This window comes from Dromaius novaehollandiae, chromosome 1 (assembly GCF_036370855.1).
Source record: "Dromaius novaehollandiae isolate bDroNov1 chromosome 1, bDroNov1.hap1, whole genome shotgun sequence".
NCBI lineage: Eukaryota > Metazoa > Chordata > Aves > Casuariiformes > Dromaiidae > Dromaius > Dromaius novaehollandiae.
In genome coordinates, this window is record NC_088098.1 from 161,472,265 (window position 1) to 161,494,858 (window position 22,594).

At 40.1% G+C, this 22,594-nt stretch overlaps 1 protein-coding gene across 1 annotated transcript in view; it reads right to left on the minus strand.

Moving 5' to 3' along the window:
* Window positions 1–18,170: 18,170 nt before the first annotated feature.
* TM9SF2 (transmembrane 9 superfamily member 2) overlaps window positions 18,171–22,594 on the minus strand; it is a 28,867-nt gene continuing 24,443 nt past the window's right edge. The window contains exon 17 of the mRNA XM_026119421.2: window positions 18,171–19,611. Within this exon, the coding sequence (XP_025975206.2) occupies window positions 19,544–19,611 (68 nt within the window). The 3' untranslated portion in view covers window positions 18,171–19,543. The remainder of the gene's footprint in view (window positions 19,612–22,594) is intronic.

The following is a 22,594-nucleotide window of genomic DNA, read 5'->3' on the forward strand; positions in this document are numbered from 1 at the left end:
GTTGTTCTCCATTCATTTTCTAATTTATTAATGATCTCTTAATGGTATGATTAACTAAAGCAAGTATTTTTGATAAGCTAAGAAAAAAGTAGTAGCGTAGAACTATTAATGAGTCTTATTGATAAAAATTAACAATTTTTATTGGAATCTGTGGTGTAAGTGGAAAAAAAAAAAGACTTGCTTTGCTGCCTGAAGCTTTTGCACATCAGTGTCTTCTTGATACTCATTTACTTTGATTTTCAAGAGAAAAATGAGCATTGTAACAGTCAAGGAATGATGTGCCTTCCCCTTGATTTTATGAACACAAATGGATGTTCTCCTCAGCTCACTGTGGAAAAATGGGAAAAAATGTCAGCACCAATCTGGCTGAGATTTGCGTACCTCTTTCTGACAGGAAGTCATTTTTGATGGCCAGCAGTGTTAAAATACCTCTGTGGTGAAAATACTACTTTGGACCTGATCTCACAACTGGCCAAGTGCTTATGGGATTTGCCGGGCACCTTCACTGCCTCCTGCCTCACCAAAGGCGAGAGTACGTGGCACCTGGCAAGAGTCTTCGATTGACAGTGCCTCCTGCATCAGGAAACAGCTCACAGCTTTCACCCAGTTTACAAATACTTTTTTCCTTGTATTTTTAAGCGCTAGTTTAACAGCAACAGTGAAAATGAAGGGGCATTGTTAGTCTTCTATTCAGATTCTGGCTCCTACCAATATATTTTTTATTCTCCCCTGCAAACTGCATTTGTGTTTCCAGGCTTTCAGAAGGGAGGCACAGAGGGAAGGTGCTAAACGTTTGCTTCATCACGTGAGTACCTCAGGAAGCCCCGCACTGTCCTTTTGCCTGTCTTGTGCCAAGTGTGTCAACACAGTGCTGCCCACACCAGTGTATACCACCACCAGACATGCAGGACCTCTCGCACTGGTGTCCCATTTCAGACCCTGCTTGTGCTTGAGGTGAGAGCATGCCTTTGTTCCCCGCATCCCATTCTGCAGGGCACACTGACCCCCTCTTTGCAGGCTGCTGTGCCAGCAGCCTGTAGCTACCACATTTGGGGAAGGGACAGGACCACAGAACAGCTCCTTAAGACCAAAGCCTAGGAGGGATGTGTCACCACTGTGGGCTGCAAGTGCGGCACACTTGAGCTGAGCTCCCATTTCTTTGGCATGGGAGCTGGGCAGGCGGTAGATTGTCATTCGTAGCCCTGCAGGAGCTGCTTATAAGGGCAGAGTAGCCCTCAAGGTCATCCTAGTGATGAACTTTGCAGTCTTTACAGGTCTGACACCCTCTTTGCCTCCCAGCCACCAAAACATGCACAGACAACTGAAGCAGGGGAGCTCTGGCCTGTGGCTGACAACGCAGGCATTAGCCAGAGCAGGCCACCGGTGGGAATCTCCCAGGGGTCTTCTGCAAGAGTGGAGTGGATGTGCTTTCTTCTGGACTCTCCCACATGACCATCCCAGGAGCCAGACAAGGGAATGGCAGTCTCAGCAGGGCATTCCCATCAGAAGATATCTTCAAACTCCTGCAATAGGAGCACACCTGCCAGGCCACCTCTCACTCGCTCATCCAGTGGGTGTCCTGACTCTTCAAGAGCACTGCCTTTACTTTCTTGAATTTTAGGTGGCCCTCTTGTACCCAGCAGTAGCCAGGAGGCTGGCATCTTCACAGCACTGCCATGGATCATCCTGCCACTGAGAGATTTTCTTTGTCCTCACAGCACAGCAACCAGCAGTGGCATCTCCTAAGGTACCTTGGTTGTGCCTCACTGGCTTCTTTGAAGTGAATTGAAGGGAAATGAAGGGATTGCTCTTGCCAAAGCAGAAAATAGCAGTGAAATAGGGAGATAATAAAAAAGATGATAAAAGAAATAGGTGGCTAAGCAAGAGCAAGGTAAGGAAGGAAAAGGATTTTGAACCAGGAAAGAACGTGCATTAATGAGGAAGGAACAGTGGAGTCACAGAGTGCTGAGGGCAAGCAGTCAAAGGCTAGTAGGGAGGCACACTTGGACTTTATATAATACAAGAAGTAATTCAGGATTCAGGCGTTCCTGATGGTACACGACCCATCTCCTGTTGGCACATCTATGTTAGGAGACCTCGTGATGGTGCGGCTTGCCCCCTGCCTTGGACCCTGGTATACTCCACAGGCACTGGAGCACAGCTTCTGGTCTAGTTCCCTCCAAAAGACGTCCAGTTCCCAAACTTTGCAGCTGCTTTGGGAACCAACCCAACTCACAATATGTGGCACCAGTGGTGGATTTCACTTTGAAACCACACTACTGCTGTGAACCTTATGTAGCTACAATCTGAGACAGCAAACTTCCATGGGTCCAGGCTACAATAAGTAAATCCTGGACCTCACAGAAGGTGTGACACACCTGGGGGGCTCAATCCAATTATTTAAACATAAGCCCCTAGTACCTCTGAGATATCTGCACCAGGCAGCAGATACAGGACTCACACCCATCTGAACTGCTGCATCTGTTCAAGACGCAGCACGGATCATCTCAGGAGGCACTAGACACCTACAAACAGGCAGCTGAACGGAGTCCTCCGGGCACCTCCAGCCTCCTTGCCCGAGCCCTCGTATTTCTTATTGTCCTTTTGGAAAACTGAGCTGAACTCTGCATTTCTCGTGCCAGGCAGGACACACATGCTCCCAGGCAGGAAGCAGCTGCCATGCACTGCTGAAGCTGTGACGGTAGCGCCTGGTTCCCCGACAGAGCAGGAGCCAGGGCCTGACACTGACTGTGGTTCCTAGCCAAAGTGGAAGCATGCAGCAACTGGGGAGCTGGCCCCAGCACATTGCTCTGTGCGGAGCTGACAGCGTGCCCACACGCAGGGATGCAGCTGAAGCCCAGAGCTGCTAGGACAATTCCTTCCTATAGGAGGAGTGCCCAAGAAAGAATCTGCCATCCAGAAATTTCGGGAAACTCCCCCAAAGCTTTCTTGATGTAAGAATAGAAATAAGCCAGTAAACACTGAATAGCTGTCACAGGTGAAAAATGAATTTTCCAATGTCTGTTCATTACACCATTATATTTAACAGAACTGCAAAGTGTATCAAATCCCAGCAGTGCATAGTCTTTTAATCGACCATAAAACCAGGTGTAGTACATTGTCCAGAGCCTATGCATATAACATAATGGAAAGTAGACTTTGGTGAAAATGAATTGAATAGCCCTGGTATATAGAGTCAGGGCCATTTTATATGAAAAAATAATAATTAATAATAATAATAATAAAATGCACTCTCTACAGTCTACAAGGGCCTGAAGCACCCCAGCTTTCCATTCTCAACAACCTCAAAAGCACAACTCAGGCAGCAGCTGTCTCCTCTTGAGAAGGGAGGGGGGCCCACCCTACCACCATCCTATTGAATCTAGGGAAATTCCCAGCCTTATACATGTGGATCTTCCCTACATCACAGGAAACCCCTAAGAAAAGATAAATACCTCTTGTTTGTCCCAATCTCTTCTCCAGACAACTGATCAAGCGTCATTTTCCTTAGAGCAACGTGGCTCACCTGCCTTCTCTCAGGAGTTACTGTTTGGCCCCCTGGGCACCCCCAGGCAAGCTGTTCCTTGCCTGTGACATGATTTTAGGTTTTCTATGACTTGCCAATGCTCCATAAGCCAAATCTCAGACCAGACAGATTGAACAGTACTGTGAGATCATGAATAAAATGCCAGATTTTAACAGTAGAAGAGAGCATTTTTTGTTCAATCTTTAGAGGTTGCTTTTTTCAGTCCGGTTCACTGTCTTTGAAATGAAACCCTTCTCTTCCCTAGATGAGTTATATTCCAAGGCTGAGGAACCCCTTCTGCCCAAAACCCCTGCATATAACCACTACAAAAGCACTCTGTTCTCTTGCCAACCCCAGAGATTTAGTAAGACTCACAGTCTGTGTGCTACACCATAGCACAGCTTAGTTCAAGGTGCTCTTACTCATTTCTGTGGCGTTTTACCAAGGAAGCTACATCACCACCTCCAGCTAATTGAGTAAATTTATTTTCTGCAGAGTAACATAGCCCGTCCTTCCTTTGGGAGCTGTCTGTGCCTACCCAGAAATGCTGTTCCCTGCCTGTGTGACTCTGTACCTCGGACATGTTCCTGCAGTATCTATGCCTTGTCAGGGGGTACAGTGATATTACCTGCTGGTCTGTAAATATTTTTTGGGAGCTCACAGCTGCCCTGTCTAGCTATGGGGCATTTTCTTACTTGCCTGGCAATCCACGTGAAGGAAGTATTGTCCCTGCACACGGGTACTGTCAGATAGCTCCCTTAGAGAGTAGGAAGGATCACTTAGGAACATGCTCAGGCTACAGAGCAAACAATGAGGGATGTGGATGCGTTTTCTTATGTCAGGAACAAGCACCAGTAAATACCAAAGTAACAAAATTTGCAGTAACTGTTTTCAAAGATTATAGAATGAAGAGACTCTCAGGGAGGCACTAAGGCACTACAGTGATGGTACCCAAATCGGAGGATGGCAGGTCACCAACAGATAGAGTAAGAAAGCTTGATATGGGAGAAACATCTGCAATAAGTGAATGGCCAGTAGATAAGCTGAAGCTGTGGGGAGTAGAAAGTACTAAAACAGGTCCAGCAATAAATCAAAGAAAATACTAGATAAATGATATCAAGTGTGAGAGGCCCATTTTTAAACATCAAGAAGATATTACACTGAATGCTTGCTGACACCCAATTAAGATATGTACCACGCAACTTTGGGAGGAGATTATTGAAAAGCATCTGCATGGAACCAATGAAATACGGAAAAGTCGATATATTTTCATATTGGGAAGTAGCACACACCCTATGTGCTCTATACACTGGGAGAAATTGCAGTAGGGGGGCAAACAAAACAACTGGAACACAGAGTTTGTACGAGAGTTTGAACTGGAGAGGTGTGCTTGCCAGTACTCCAGGCAGGAGCATATGATATTTTTAGAAAAGTAGTGTGGTTTCAGTATTATTTTTCTTCTTCATTCTTTATACATCTCAGCATTTTATTTGCTGCTATACATTGAGCATATGTTTTTATTGGCATTGAGTATGTCTGTTTCCTGAGCTTTAACTGTTCATTTAGTGATGAGCAATGCACATGAATAGTTCAAGATACTCTTTCTTACGTGTATTACCTTGCGCTTGCTAACACTGTGTTTACTCTGCCACTGTGAAGAGTGCTCCCCCAGACTAGGGCCTACCAACGCTATCGACATTGCGCCTCGGCGACAAGGCACTAGTCACAGACCCTCACCTCAGTGCGCTCAGCCTAATCCCCTTAGGCACCTTTCATAGTCAAAAAAAGAGGGCAATTCAGAGCAACTGTGACTGCTTCCTGAATTGCCACCCTCAGGAGCGTATCCTTCCCCTAGTTAGACATGGGGCTTGGAAAAAATAACCGTCCCATTTAAACATTTAGCTCGGGTCCCCGATGAAGGGAGGTGTTGTGGACACCTCCCTGTCTCACATGGTGCTCAAGAGCCTTTGCCATGCGAACACCAACGTGTTTACTTAAGGAGAGGCAGGCGACGGGGCAAAGGGGGTTGAAAATTGCTGCTGTGAGGGTTGGTTGCAGAATTGGATTGGTTATGCTGCAAGATCAGAAATATAACAAAAACAGACCTATTTGGAGCAAACACTTTTTTTTTCCTTTAAACTACCATGTTGAGTTTTTCTACTTGAAATGGTGTCGAGCTGTGAGAGTGAAATGAGGCTGCTAGGAGAGAAGTGGGATGCACAAGTGGATGAGGAGGGGGGCAAGAAAGGGGGCTTCCCTTTTTAACATTGTTATTTTGACAGATTTTAAAATGTGAAACATTCTGTGTATTTTATGGCAGATTATGTATAAATGCTCACTGATATTTATATAACCTCTAGTTTTATTTCAAAGTCCTCTCTCCCAGTACATTTTACAGTGTTTTCACCTTTAGAGAGGCCCATTAAATTTGATTTGCTGCCACATGCTTTGAAATCCAGTAGATAATCTGTAGGCTGTTGACACCATAATACTGTGATGGTTTGTACACCATTAAAATGAATCACAGAAATGTTCTTGTATAGATCCTTTACTCAATACATTGTGTCAATATACAGTATAGATCCCGTAATCCATAGACTATTATTAAAATAGTGGATTAAGGAGTTCTTTGGGATCAGAGCATGCTGTATATGTAACAAAACAGTTTAGCTGGGATTAGTATTTATTACTCAACACAAAAATTGATTGGACTATTCTAGCAAGGATTTGTAGATGCTGATAATATGACAGTTTGTGAGACACTTGCTAATGTATTTGATTACTGTCTTTTTGCTGTATGAGTTCCTGTTAAGGTCTGAAAATAAAATACTTACTTTGTGTGAAAATGTAAAAACTAAGTAACTGAAGTAAAGCCATATTGGTTGTTAAAATATTTTTGACTTCACACTAATAAAATATGATATATAGATAGTTTAATATATATTGTCTGAGCATGTGCATGGAAAGGATATTCAGACTTCTGAAAAAAATAACTTTTAAAAATGTTAGTTTAAAAGAGTTCACAAGAGGTTATAGAGATCAGAGTCAATTTACTCTAACCCAAAGCGAACTGGAAGACAGAAGTATTTTTCCATACAATTTTTTTCTGTCAACAGTCTTTCTGAATTTGTCAGAAAGGGAAGTTTTATTCAACCATGTGCTAAAGTTTAACTGACTAAGGTAGTCGCAGTTTTACAGCATTATCTTTAATGCAACAGAAGGTTGTCAACAAGCCTTTTCAGTGACATCTCCACATTAGCACGGCAAGCAGATGATTTGAGGATTACCAGGCTGTTGGACAGGTCATCTGGGATCTTAAAAATCTCTTCTATAAAGGACCAAATCTGCAGCCAGAAGCTGTTTACTGGATGGAAGGGGGAGGGAAATGGGTTTTGTGTAAATGGCATAGTCCCTTGGTTTTGTTTATGTGCCTGCCACAGAGCATTGTCTTTAAAGCGCTCTCTGTACAGAGGACAGCTGAACTCTGGTTGACACTTGTTTTCAAGTGAACTAGTAGGCAAACTAAAAATTCAGTATTAAAGTGCCAAGATGAAAGAAAAAAATTGTCTATAAAAAATGTAGGATGGTTCCTAGAAGGTAAGCAGAACAGAGACATTATTTTTCCAAAGTGGAGCATGTTAGTACCCAATTTCGGTTATACTGAAAATCATATCCAAAAAAATGTTTCTAATGCCAGTTTTAGAATTTTTTTGAAAATCCTGTTGCTGATAGCTCAGGTCCCTATTGTACTTTGCAGTAGAGTTTAGATATTTCTGAACTGAGCTTCAGATACTTCTGTATCAAGCAAATAATATTTCTTCTGCAAGCGTGTCTGCGCTGGAGATTTCTCTTCTAGTGGACTCTACGCCAGCTGATCAGATCTGCTGGTTTCAGGTCCACTTCCTACATTTTTAGAGCCCCTGGACAGATGTTATGATTCGTAAGAAGCTTAAGAAACCCCACGCAGACAAGCACAACCCAGTGACGGTGGCATGAGGCATCCATGAGGCAGTAGTTCGGATGTCAGCATGAGCGACACTTGAGGAAGACTCTTGCGACACTTGTGCGCAATGGCACCTGTGCTCCGCGTAATGCCGCTGGGAACGGGAAACCTTCCTATTCTAGAAAGCGTCACTTTAATCAAAGAGCACACTGAAATGAAAGAAAGATGTTTAAGGGCCTTTCAATGCAGCTCTGAAAGGTATTTCTAGCTACTGCAGCTGTGTTTGAAGAACAGCACTAGGAAATTTGAGGGGAAAATATCTCAAAAAAAACCTGGTGAGCTTTGACAAATTCATTTCCCCACACAGCTCTCTGCAAGGGGACTTCTAAGGAGTATCCAGTTTTTATGTAATCCTACTCTGAAAGTTTGTAAACATTAGCTTTCACTTCTCATTATTTTTTAGTCTTTTATAATTTAGCCCTGTGGTAGTAGCAGTTTGGATTAGGTTGCTGCTAGCTTCAGAAATTATGCTCCATTTTGACATAATGACAAATGAAAGAAACATTTAAAGAAATGTCAGAGAAATTAAATCTAGAATACTTACCACTCTAACAGACTGAAGGGGAGGAGGGGAAAAAGAAAAAAGAAAACTGGAAAATAGAGCTTTGACTGATTTCTAGTAAAATTTTACAAATCAGTAAATTTGCCAAGATAAAGAAGGTAAGAACGCTTGCTCTGAATATAGCCACTCTAAAACTCAGTTTACATGCTATTGTCTTCAGTCATGTCAGAGAGCAGCATATCTCAAAATAAAAGTTTTTAAAAGACCATTAAACATCTAAAGGCTGAAGTCTCACACCACTTTAATGAGGTCATGTTCTCATTTTTATAAAGAAAATAAAAGGATTTGGCACATGTGATAAGATTTCATGAATGATTTCAATATGAGAGACATGAAGTGAAATGATTTTGTTTTCATCAAATAATCCAGGTACCCATATGTCCCAGCAAGAAATGGAAACTCTTACATCAGAAGTAGGAAATCAATAGCAACATTATACCTCTATCCTTAAGTACAGTCCATTATCACCGGCAGCAAAACTCCCTCAGACTCCACACAGGTCCTGAAGTAAGCTCTAGCCGCTGGGAAAACCAGCAGTCACTTACAAACTAACAAACAAGAGCGCGCCACGTGTGATGTTCGGGCACCGTTAGGATTTTAAATACTAAATTTTCCTTTCTTCTCTTAGCATAAATTAGAACTGAGTTTTTATGTTCACTTTATTTGGCTGAAGAGGTAAAAGTGTCATGTAAGGCCCCCCCTAACTCATCTTTGTTCTGTGCCACGCATCATACCAAAATGAAGCTGGGTGCTCTCAAAAATTTCAGTGTGGACAAGGCTAATGTAAATGCAGTGCTCGTCACAGATCCCAAATTGAAGCATCTGCTGACCTTATCCTCCACATTCATCATGACCACCAGGAACACACCACCACTGCATCTCAGTAACCTTGTAGTGACACACATTATGGGAATATAATGGAAATCACTTTCCATTTGCATTTGATCCTTAGTTTTGTCAGTGCAGTGGCATGAAAAGTAGTAGCTGTCACAATGATTTTGATGGTGTGGAGAACTGACATTTTTCTGCAAAGAACTAGACCAGAATCCTCAGTCATCTCCTATAGATCACTGTATGCCATGATCTCAATGTGATCATGAGAGCAAATTTGTTCACTAGCAATTTGGGCTACTTTTGGATTGGCCAAGGACTGAAAAGCTTCATATCTTAGGGGTATCCTGCTGCTGAAGAGTGATCTACCATTTAAAGAGAAATAAAAGAGTGCTAGAAGATAAAGAAACATGGCAGATAGCCATCTTCCCAAATCTCGGATCTTCTTTACAGTGAAAATGGAGTCCTGCTTTAACAAAAACTATGTAGAGACTCAGTTTCAGGTGGATTCACATATCTTGCAGTTATAAATGATCAACCAGCTGCAGCAGTTCCTGAACCACTGCCCATGGGCTTGAGAGAAAGGATCATATCTTTGCTCCTAAGGTTTGTAGTTAAAATCAGCTGATTTAAAGTTATGAGATCTTGGCTAACCTATCATGTTTTGACTGAAATGAGTTAGGGGTGTTCTCATGAACATTTTAGTCTGCAGATCTAACAGGAAAATAATCCTTGATTTACGCCCTTTCGGAATGCTGCTCCACAGCCTGGGTGACAACCTCCTCCCAGGACACAGCCAAATCTGGAAGAGGACACCAGTTTCTTAGTCCAAGTAAAGCAGCATTGGTTTTATCAATTTCACAAATGGTTAAATATTTTCAAAGGGAGGTATTGGACTAAAAATGGACTGGCAGACTCATATTTATGCTAATAATCCTACTGAATGTAAAGGAAACTTAGCTAAACAAGTGCATTACACTCACAGAATAAGCTCACAGACCAGCTATGCTTGACAAAAATACTTTTGACAAGGCGGTGTAATTCATTGTTTAGAGTCACTGAAATGTATTTTATAACTGTTATTCTCTGGCAGTCATCCTAGTGGAGTAGCTGTGCTGTTTATCAGGCTGCTGCTGAAGTAATAGAAAATCACCCATAAATATAGAAGGGCTGAGCGTAAGATGTGAAAATTTTAGTCATATGCTTATATCGTTCATGAGTTCCCTATATATGCCACATTAGCCTGATATTTCCTATTTATATTTTTAGTTTCACTTTCCTATTTTCAATCCATTCATATAACTCCATCTCAGATCTTGTTTTTTCCTTTGAAAACCCACTGCCATATGGAGGAAACATTAAAATTATTGGATCCAAAGTAAAAACAAAAGCAGCTTAGTGTTAGTACAAGAGGCTTAAATCGAGACAATTAAACCTAAGTTAAACTGAAAGTAAAAATTACAAATAATTTTCGCCAGGAGAAATGTGCAATATATTATACGGAAAACCATTATCACTGATGGTAGATGCACACATTCTTCAAAAAAGATGGTCTGTGGAAACAGTGATAAAAAGTTCAAGAGAAATCTGTGCACTAAACATACTGAAGAAAAATATCTTGCAGCCGTATTTCTGCAAAGAAGCTGCCTTCCAGGGTTTCACTAAGGAGATGTGCGATGCTACACAACTACATGTTTTTCTTTGACTACCGCATCAAGAAGATCATGTGGTGCTTTCAGTATGGCAGCACAGCTGCAGCACAGCCTACCTCTTCTGCTTTTTATTTTAATGCTGTGATTTATATTTAGTGTTGCCGTGAGTGGCAGCTACTCCAGCAGCCACTTGTACACCTCACAGATAACGACAGTCAGCCTGATTAACCATCCTGGTGTTGGGATATTTAGGAGTGGCGTTTAGTTGCTCAGTTCTTATTAAAATAGTTGAAAATGAGGCTGCTACACTTGGTTCTTCTAGGACAATTTCAGACTCTTCCACATGTAAAAATCATGCCAGTGTTCATCCACAGGAATAAACCTTGCTCCCCAAAACATCAGAGGGTAATTGAATAATGCCAGTCTGTGCCCCTTTACTACATAGCTCCTTTACTGTGGACCCCAAGGAACACACCATGTGCCAAAGCTCTCCAAGCGATAATCTTTAGCCCCAACCTTGGTGGCTGCACTTTATAACAAAAACTTTGGGAGGCAGCTCTGGGAGCCTGCAACAGGGAAGAACAGCTAATGGGGAGAAAAGGGAAACTGCTGGTGGGTGAGAACTGCTGGCCAGGTGGGAGTGAAAAGATGCAGCCAATTGCCAAAAATTCTGATGAAAGGACTGGGTTACAATTACTACTAATTTGTTAGTCCTATCCCTGTAGCTGCCCAAAGACACCAACATCTACCCCTGCTGTGGACACTGCCACTGCCAATAAGATGCCTTTCCTCATACACCTCCACTGAGCAATATGCAGGTACTGCCCAGAAGCTGCATGAAAGCATACAAGAGAGAAATATATATATATATATATATATAAATATACATATACACAGGCACAGATGTGAAGGGCTGGAATATGGCTGTATCAAACTGTGATCTTTTCCTGATACTATTGCAGCATTTTCCAAGGCAACCCAGCATACTGTACTCCAGCCAGCCACTCAGTGCTTGGTACTTTTGCAGAGAGCTATCGCCTGCCACGGGTGTAGTTTGGGGATCTGTTAACCTCAATTGTTTTGTTTTGTATTAATAAAGCCCCAGAAATGAAAATAACATTCCTACACATCCTAGCAGAAACACATATAGTAGAAGCATCAAGCCTGCAGGGTGGCATTCATAAATTTTAGTGAGCGTGACAGTGATGGAGACCCCCTTTGAGATGCTGGGGACATTGAGAATGGGAGGTTAGCTGTCATTGCACCCAAGGAGCGGTTGAAAGAGAGAGAAGACCAAAAGGGTTCTAAAAATCTGAAATATTATCAGATCACAGACTCACAGAAGAGCAAGGCTTGGTGGGGTGGAGGGGTGATCTCAGACTCTCTACCATCTTCAAGGATCTGCATGTAATTTAAGGAGGCAATGGAGCAGGGTAGAAGCACACCTCTGACTGCAGGTGCTAGAAGGTCACCACTGCATAGGAAGGTGGTCTTGCCCAGGTTGGGTTATGACAGCAGTCATCTTCTTACACTCTGTCCTATGTTTTTGATCCCATTAACAATAACAAACTTCCTTAACATCAGCTTCTGTACGATCACTTCTTGAAAATACCCAATTCCTTCACATTCCCAACAAATTTACCAAAAAGAACCAATAAAACCATTCAATAAATTCTTGGCACCAACAGAATGATCTTTTCTTTTCTTTTTAAGAATTAAAACTTTGCATCATCTTACATTTCCAAATTATCACGTTTACTTTTCCCTATCATCCCACCCACCAGATGCTGAACTATTAGTAGTACCCACCGTAGGCACAGACTATTGATATTAAAAAGAGCTAGGAATCAAGATTTCAGTTTGGCCTATACAACTCATATTTTCCTTTGGAGCTTGACTTCTGTTAGTAGAGCCCTTTTTTGACTAGTACAAGCTTTCTAAGAACAAATTTATTTGTCCATCTATTATTTTTTTCAGTGTTATGGCTTGCCATGAGTTAAATGGATTTCTTCTGTGTACTAGTATCATGACCTAGTAGTGTTTCCATCTCCTCTGTATTTGCTAAGGCTGTGAAGATTCAAAGTTGATTAAAAGGTCAAGAAGCAATATTTGTCTTTACTGTGATCTCTTTGCAAATTTAGAAGTCTTAAAATTTTGCATGCAGTCTCTATTTTCTACTTCTCCCCCTTTTCTTTGGCAGTGGTTTGACTGAGGACTCCAGGGCTACAATTTTCCATGCCCAGTCCTGCACAGAGATGGGCAATCAGACTGTCTCCGCCTGTACTGTCTTCTGCTGGATATTTCTGTCTTTGGACAGTGTGTACCAAGACTCATCTTACAACATGCAGAAGCATATTTCTGCATCAAATTACATGGGGAATAGATGGCTTGCATGGGTTATTTTACCCGCAATCCTCCTGTTAGTTATGAGTTGGGCAGGAGATGGTTTCCTGTCCAACAAAACACTGAGATTCAAAATTCTTTCCCATTCTCTAGAGGAACTTAAAAAAAAAAAAAAAGCCAAACAAACAAAAATTCTGTAAACCTATTTAGAAAGACAGAATGAGAGACATATTAACCCTAAAATAATCTAGTAGTCAAGAAAATCTCTGGGGATTTAGAGTCATGTTCCTAATCTGCCTAAATTTTTCTGCCTGTGGTGCTCTCTTCAGAAACTCCATTCTGGAGCCAAGACATGTCTTCTGTCAAGAAACACCCTGCTTGAAACTTATACACCCTGATTCTAAAGACTATGTTTTAATAAACCAGCATTTTCTTGGCACAGTAATGAATTCTTCATTTGGGCTTTGTCCCCTTGTTCTGGATATTGTCCTTTTTGAAGGAAAGATAACCTCTTTCTTCCTTTCTGCAGTTTTTGTCTGCAGTGACTACTGTCTCCTTGCTTTCTGGAATAAACAGTTAACATAAGGCCACCTGCTGCTTCCCTTTGCATTGCTCTCCAGCTACCTCGAGGCTATTCTGATCACATGTTATGCAGCAGGAAAACGTATATAATTGTGTAATGTAGCTCTACTGCTGTCCCCAGGAAAAGGGAGACAGAATAGAACACCCATTTCTTCTCAGCTGTCTCACTACCCTTGCTGCAGTGAGTGGGGACAAGCAATTTCCAGAGGGTGAGGTAAAAGGAAGAGCACAGTTAGGAGTCTTTGGGAGAACCTGGGGAAAAAAGTAGGAAACAGGCCTGACCTTCTGTTTGTTGTGGCTGGTAGCTCCCAAGTGAGGCTGGAGAAGGAACATCATGACTCTGCTGCTTCTTGTGTCCCTGAGACAAGGAAGGAGAGGACAGGCCTCCCCGCCTGCCCGCTGACTTCCTCAATAATATCCCAAAGCTGCTCAACCCCAGTGCATGCAATAAGGCAGGAACAGCACACAGCTCGCCCACCTTCACAGCTCTCCACCTTCACGTTCTCCAGTGAATGAGAAACTTGCTTCTCCCTCCTCTTTTTCAGCAAAAAGAAGAGTAAGTAGTGGCTGGACCATATAAGCACATGTGACTATCCCATTGGGAGGTCACCGCATTCACTTTTTATCACAATAGTCATAGATGAGTCAGTTTGTTCTATGATTTTTAAGCACCTCCGTTGAATAGGTAATTTTGAGCAAACCAAAATAAATGTTTCAAAATAGTCATTGGAAAGATGGGAAAAATGTTTTCACTAACTTAATATAGAATTTCCCCCAAAACAGAGAAGAAAATTAAAATAAATCTACTATCTGATTGACTTGCCATGATCAAAGAAAAGGAAAAAAACATCCGAAGTCTTATGTCAGTGGTAGCAAAACTACAGTCATGCAACTGTTCAGAAATTAGGACATGACACTATTGCAAGTATGAAACTGGGAAACAGTGCATGCAGCATTCAACCAGTCTCACAGCCCAGGCTGGCAAGCCTTTCAGGGCCAGCTCTGAAGCATCCCTTTTATTTGTGAACTTAGAAAAATTGTTTGAAGGTATCAGTGTAGATATCTTAGTTAATAGGAGAATTAATCCTTATGAAGCAAGACTGCATATCTGAAATGTTATTAACTCTAAAGGACCCTTGTCTAGTTGTATGCCCATATTAGACAAAGGAGCCAAGCAGATATCTAACATCTTCATAGATAAATTATTTGTACAATCACCAATATTGTCCTGTACCCTGATTTTTGGTTACCTCCTTCCAGAAACTTGAAATTACCGTACATAATAAAAGATATAATGTCAAGGATTAAAAAAAAGAGAAAAAGAAACCCACCCTTTATTAGTAGAATGCTTTAGTAAGACCCTTCCTATCATACCCTTAACTCTGCTCCTGTGGTTTAAAAGTTTATACTTGCTCTGGCCAGCAGGTGATGCTAAAATGCCTCTGGGGGAAGGAAGAGTTTAGATTCCTTTTTCATTGAAAGTGCTGGAATCTTGTGAAGCTGCAAGACTGTACTGTCATCCAAACATGACAAGTTTCGTTTGTTATCTTCTGGCACATTTGATTTACAAGTAGTTAAGCTACCCTCATCTCAACAACGAGTTCCAAATGTTTCAAATAAAAGGAAAGAAAACCCATGGTGGCAGCCATACAATAATCAACTGATAAATTACATTTCACAGTAGTCCCTTCAGGTTTATGCTTTAGTCTGAAGTGTCATACACTTGTGTATGCACATGTGCACAAATTCAATATATGAGATAATACAAGAAACATTTCAGGAGTCAGCTTTATGCAGCTGTGTAAGTAGGTTACTATCAACTGTCTGGTAGAAGGAGAAACAGCAGGACACTGAGAATAAAAGTGAAATCAGAGGTGAATTGTAGGAAACAGTATATTTTAGTGAAGACCAGAACATCTCTGCACAAGTAATCTTCTTTCCTGTAAGAAAATACTTAGTTGTGATGTGCTCCAAAAGCAAGGGCCAGGAGTATCATTGAAAGTGAAAGCAGCTGTCAGAGGAACAGTAATTGAAAGGAGGAAAGGGATGAAAAAGCAGAGATGAAATTGCTCTTTGCACAATATGCCACGTTCTCTAGATGGGTGGTAATTAGTGCAAGGGAGCAAGCAGGGATTTGAGAGAGAACTAACTTGGATGAACATACTATTTTGGGAGCAAGAACTTAATGAAAATTCGTGAAGAGGTAGAGCTGCTCCCAGAAATGAAGCTATCAGGCAAAATGGTAAAACACAAAGAGGACAGCATTTAGCTTCATGGCATAAAGACATGGTCACTCATATCCCACACCAGCTTAGCTTATCAATGTTCTACCTCATAAAATTCAATATTTGGGGTAGCTGGAGCAGAGAAATCAAATCCAAACCTGAAGCAACTTTCAATTATAATCAAAAAAAAAAAGGAAAAATGAGATGTTCAGAACAATGTTTAGCAACCATCAAACACAAAACTTATACCAGCTATTAAGGATTTACTGTATTTTTCATTGTATGATCATATGCAACTTATTCCTCACCTGCAAAACACTCAAGACCTCTATCAGCTGAGTAACAATAATTCACTGAGCAATCTCAGCTTACTTCTTACGCACTGCTAATATAGCCAGGATTGATAACACTTCCCGTTGGCTACTGCAACCCCTCCCCAGCAATGCCATAAAGCTTAGTAGAACTACTTGGCCACAGTTTCAAACTCTACTGGCCACAAATAAATACACCAAAGCCTCACCATTCCCTTTAAAAATCTTTCAGTCCTCACTTCTCTCCACCCTTGCTTAAGTACAGATGTTGTCCAGCCCATTTTTCTTAACTCAAGGCTTTGTATTTTTGCCTTTACTAGTATTACTAAAATGGTGTTTCTCATCTTTCAACATTTGATTTGTATCACATCAGCTCAGACTGAAAAAGGACTTTTGTTTCCTGTTGATTCAAACAGCTTTTTCAGATTAGTGTAATTCCAAGAACCTCAAAGTTCACAGATGCCTGCCTGAATTCCATCCTGTTCAAAAAAAAAGTACGGGCGCAACCAATGACATGGCTGAAGTACTCACTTAAAGCATTTTTCAGACAACCCAGCATGGAGAAGACAGCTACCTCCCTTCTAGCTCACTATCCAACAACCAGACAGCCCATCTACCTCCTTCCTAGGACCCCACATAGGAAAGGCTTTCTCCTCCATCCACAGATATCGATAGTTTGTAATTAGAGCTGTCCATCCCAGGATGGGCTCTGTGGGATACCACTGTTCAAAATGTCTTGAGCCCCAGAATGACAGTAAGGGGTGTTCCAGAAACATGTGAATATACCTACATATACCCAAAATATATAAAATATACCCCGAAAGAGATCTGGACTGAAGATTACTCTCAGACTAAATTTGGCAAAGAACATCAGTATCATTAAACCCTGAAGAATCAGTTTTTAAAATGATTTACCGACCACCAAAAAATTGACGCTGCTCTGAAATAATTTTGTCCACATTTGCGCTGTCTTCATGCAGCTCAACAGTTTGTTCCTACCCCTTAAACCTTCTACTCGGTTACATTTTCTTAGAAATCTGTGCAGTGAGTACATTTTAAGAAAGCGCCCTATAGAAAAATTTTAGAAGAGGCCAGTATTTTGAAAGCTTAAACAAAAACCCAGGCCTCCCAAGAGATCTGAAGTTCAGGTATGGTACACAGTAGAATATTTGGATCCTCTAACACACACCAGAAGCTCCAAATACTTAAAAAAACTTTGGAAATATTCTGAGGTATAAATGGGTTTCTACGGATGGAACAACTTTAGAACAGCTCCTCTGTAAAATCTATGATATAGTAAACTTTCTGGGTTATCTCAAATACTGTACACCAAAGCCTGACCATTTCAGACTCCAAAACAGTTACAATATTACAAGCAAAGGCTGCTTGAAAAAAATGTGTATGCAGTAGGTTTAGATTCCAGAAGATGACGATACTGTGCACAAAGCACATTTACAGGTGAAAATAAGATATTTAAGAAGCAGTCATGATTTGTCAACTAGCCTGGAGGAAAAAAGGGAAATACCACTGATTGGCTTCAAATCCATATACATACTCTGCTGATGGTGACACTTATATTAAACAGATTCTTAAACAACAATTGTAAATACCTCACAAGAATCTGTTTTCAGTTCCCTACACTGAAATTGAGCATCTATTACATTCATATTTCAATAATGCACATAATCAATTCAGGTTTCTCAAACTACGCCTTCACATTTGTATGAGTAACCGTTGATTTTGAGCAGTGCGTGTACTTACAGCAGGTGATCACAAAAACAGGGAATTTAAGAATATTAAATTTTATACTGTTTAAAATTTAAATCAAGAGTTCACACTACAGCTCTCACTGTATTAGATATTTGTTCTTTGCTAACCACACTCGCCCTTTTCCTGTTTTGAACGTAAAACATGGAAGACGTATCTGAAACCAGCATTTCCTAGTGACTGCACGTGGGGAGGGGCATGAGAACAATCCTGTTCACAGCATCTGAACACAACTGTGGTTGGGGAGAGGTGGAGTAGGAGAGGTGTGGTTCATCCGGGAGGGGCCGTGGAGCCCAGCGCTTTGGGAAATGCTACCTGAAGCTTTCTTACATACCGATTTCTGAGGAGGTTAATAATGACAAGTTACCTTAACCAAAGATATTTTTATTGAAATCAATATTCAAGCATCATTAGGTTAAGGTCTTTTAGAAAAGTAAACCAATAAAGAGAAAAATAAAAAACCCCTTATGAATGACAACCAGTACATGCAGTTTAATTTTAAATAAAATTATTCTGGACTTGTGAAAACATGCCAAAAGTAAAATGGAAACTAAATTACTGAACAAGATATGAACAAATCACTCCATTTTCAAAAGAAGTGAATCTAGGTTTAACTCTAGTCATCTGAAATTGACATTAGTCTCTTAATATAAGGCAAAAATAGTAATCTCTTATTTTTGTTTTTTAACCTGTTACATACAATCAGCAATAGTTGCCATATAAAATACGCATCATGAAGATCATTTAAAAGCACGATCAGCAGTGAATGCTGACTCACGCATTAAGATCCTCTCAACATATTAACAATTCCATAGCAACCTCAGAGAAAAAGTATCTGGGCTAAGTGCTGCAGTGTTTTGTGAAGTATGTGTATAATTTCATTCTCATGCGCCATGAACACATTTTAGTGTTATAGTCATGAACACATTTTAGTGTTATAGTCATGAACACATTTTAGTGTTATAGTCATGTAGCACAAATAACTGTATCTCTTGCAGATTTAAAGATGTGTCAATATACATTAAACAACCACAGAAAATGCCATAAAATACTTTATGCAGTTTTTAAGCATCCCTCCTCAGTATAATTGTATTTACAGATTTTTATGAACTTATATGTAATGACCCACCAAAGACATTTTTACAATATTTATTAGATTATGAATTTATAAATTCAAGGACTCAGAGGCACATAGTTTAAAAGGCCAAGAACACTGAAACTAATGAAATCACAGAAATCAGAATATTTATGGACATAATACCAGTAAAAAATAAAAATCACATCCAAACTAAAAGCACACTTCTTAAAGAGTCATCCTTCAAAGTTAGCATAATAAAAAGTCTCATTTCCCTCAAAGAAAAATAATTCATCCCACCTACCAAGCTAGAAAATCCTATTTACAGTTGTACTTTAATCAGAAGTATCATTAAGTTGTGTAATATAGCCACTTCTATTCTGCTGTTAGAATTTAACATTTCTTTTAAAGTATAGTTGTATTTACAAATGCATAAATATCTTAACTCTGATCTTCATTAAGATCTGAATGAAAACAGGTTGTAAAGTCACAATACAAACGTGTTAGTGGAAAAAGTGTTTGGGGCAGCTGCATATTCAGTATCATTCTCAAAGAACAGGAAGCCAATACTTCTGATAAAGCCCAAGTTCATCAACTAGACCAGGTCTTTAGGTTATGTTAATGAAGATTAAACCTCTTCTGTGTTAATTCTTTACATTGGTTTCTTCAGTCAACTTTTACCACGCTGTATATTTTGGTTACAAACCAAAAGCATGCAAAGAATCCAATTGTCCCTGAAAATAAAAAAAAAGAAAAAAATAGTTATGTTGGGACAATGTACATAGGAGACATCCTCAATTTCTATTTATAGTTTGTAATTGAGGACATATGCACATGCAATCTCCTTCCTCTAGTTCTCAGTACATCCAACAGATCAGATAATAGAAATTTACAGACAGAACACAGTCTTCGTAGACTTCAACGACTACATAAAGTATCTCATTATTTTCACAGCCATTGAGCTTATCCTGTGGAGGACTCTGTGTTGTTTCTCTTCCTCTATATTTTTTCTTTGTTGCTTTCATTATTCCCCAGTTCAGCTCTTTCATACTGCTCCGTTTCACCCCTCTTCACTAATAAGTTATACACACTAACTGACCTGCTCCACTGGTCAGAACAGCGTTGTACATTTAATAATCCTACTACATTAACAGTATTGAAAGGGTTTCACATTTCTTAGTTTGTACCAAGGTCTTGGGAAAACACAGTACTACATTTATTCCTGCTTAAATCAAATTAATACAATTTTCAGAACATGGTGAAGTTGCAATGGAACTTGTATCTCCTACTGAAAGCATTTCTGTGTTACATACCTCAAAATAAGCACTTCTAAAGGTCAAAAGGTATAAGCATACTTGAACTGAAATTAAAGGGTGAAGTTTGTTTCCCTGATTAATTATAAGCCTTTTAGCTAAAGCAGAATTAGCTGCATCCTTTTTCTTTGTGAAGATCCAACAGATACAAGCTTTTAAACAAAATACTCTTTCAGATGCAGAGTAGTTAATATAGTTGGGCTTTGTCAGTCTAACTGTATTCTTTCAAAATACAGCCTCAGTCAGAAAGATAACAGACTTGAAAGCAGTTCAGAACACCTGTTAGGGGAACCTTTACTCCCCACAAGAACTAGGACAGAAAAAAGTCCTGAAGATGATCTGATTTTGCTTGAGCACCTCTAGTAATATCATAGCTTTAACTTATGCAAGAGATAAGTAAGCTCTTCAAAAATATAACAAACCAAAAAACCCCCTCAACCCCCCCCCCCCACACTTTTTAATTTAAGATTTGAGAAGAAGCACAATAAAAAGTTGTGTGCCAACTCATTCACTATAAAAGCTTGCAAGGAACCATGAATGATATCACAGTAATTTTTTTTTTCACGCTTGCTAAACTACTGATGTTTAACTGACTCATTTACTATGATACGTAGTTTTGGTCCCAGCTGTGAATCAAAGATTTGTCATGTAGCTCCCGGTATTTTGCCTGCTGAGTCTGATCAATGACCTGGAATGCAGTATGGAAGCAAGTGCCTGAAGCATGTGTTACACTGACATAGCAGCAGGGCACCATCAAAACCCTTCCTGATACTGACAATTTTTAACAGATGAGTAAGCAGCAGTAGAATAGTTTTGATACAACAATTATGATTTTCTCTTTTTAGCTTCTTCATCGTTTTGACACAGGAAGTCAGTTGCCTTTAGTAACAGTTCTTGCTAAATTGCTAGTGTGCTATTTCATTTAAGCATCTGGAGAACTGCCTACCCCTTTACCCTGCCTCTACCTTTTTCTGTAAAGTCTTATTTCAAAGCACTTCAACAAATCTCAGAGAGAAATGAATGTATCTGCCTGTGAAGAAATTTAGCAAAGCAAGCCAAATGGACAAAATTATTCAAGTCTAAAGAAAACTGAATGTTCCTCAAATAAAAGGATTATTTGCGCTTAAACGGGGGTGGGGTGGGGGGAATCCTATGATGTCTTGAAAAGTGTATGATGTCTCAAAGCTTTTGACCCTAAGGTTAACTTCATATGTATCGTCACTTAATTTCAACACTGAAACTGAGAATTTCCAAGAACTAAAGCATAAGACTCTAGAAGTTTAGTTTGAGCTGCACAGCATAACTCATCTATCTCTCCATAGTTCCAATTACCTACAAATGACTACCACAAAAAGCATCTGAGAGGTCTGAGATAAACCACCTGCCCCTTGCATCCTTGTGAACCCAACCTGAAAAGGACTCCCCAAATTTGATGGCAGACACTGCACAAATAATTGCTGATGGCCAACTGGAAGTGAACATGAGAACAAAGGAAAAGAGGATGCACTGGACACATCTTAATGCCGTCAGATGATGTCATGTGACATGATTGACTTGAAAGATTAAAGGCAAATGAAAGATGGAAACTTTATGGTGCCTTAGGTGCAGAAAGGCAGCTAAGCCAAACCTCAGAATGGAAGAGTTGCTGCACAGTCCCCCTCATCTTACATTTGCACACTCCAGAATTACTGTATGTATCCAAAGAACAGACTGAATAAAGTAGATGGGGTTAACACTTCTGGTTTTGGTCAAATTATCTACTACTAATGGCAGACATGCCCAATATTTATTAGAAAAGCTAGTGAAACTAAATTAACTGACCTTACCCATAGGCAAGGCCTGCTGATTTTTTCATGCCACATTATAAATTCACACCACATTTAAAATCGATCTCCATACTGCAGTACACTTTGTTACTAGTCCAAACAACCATGCATTCTTAAAATCTTTAGTGCAATGAGATTATTAGTACCCCTATAAGAAATCAAGGTTAAAAAAACATGCAGAGTGAGAAATAAGAGAGCGAGTGAGAAAGGAAGGCAGAATCTCGGATCTGTGTATTTAGAACAGCTTGCTAATCAGCATATAAAATATAAATAAAAGAAGGGTTGTAACTCACAAAACATTCGCAAACAATACCAAAAGACATTAGACTAATTTTTTAAGAGAGGCACAGAAAAAAAGCTAACTACTTTCAGAACACAGTTTGATCACTTGAGTCCAGTTCCCTTCTTCTAATAAGCCAAGACCCAAGAAATTCTTTTCAGTTCCTTGTTCCTAGATCACCGCCTGCAATCTGTTGTGGTGTACAAACTGCTTCAGTATTTCCTAAGCTGAAGTGGCGAGGTCTTTGAAATTAATATTCTCTTACTCTTTTTTTGGTTCTTCTCTATATTACGCGGAA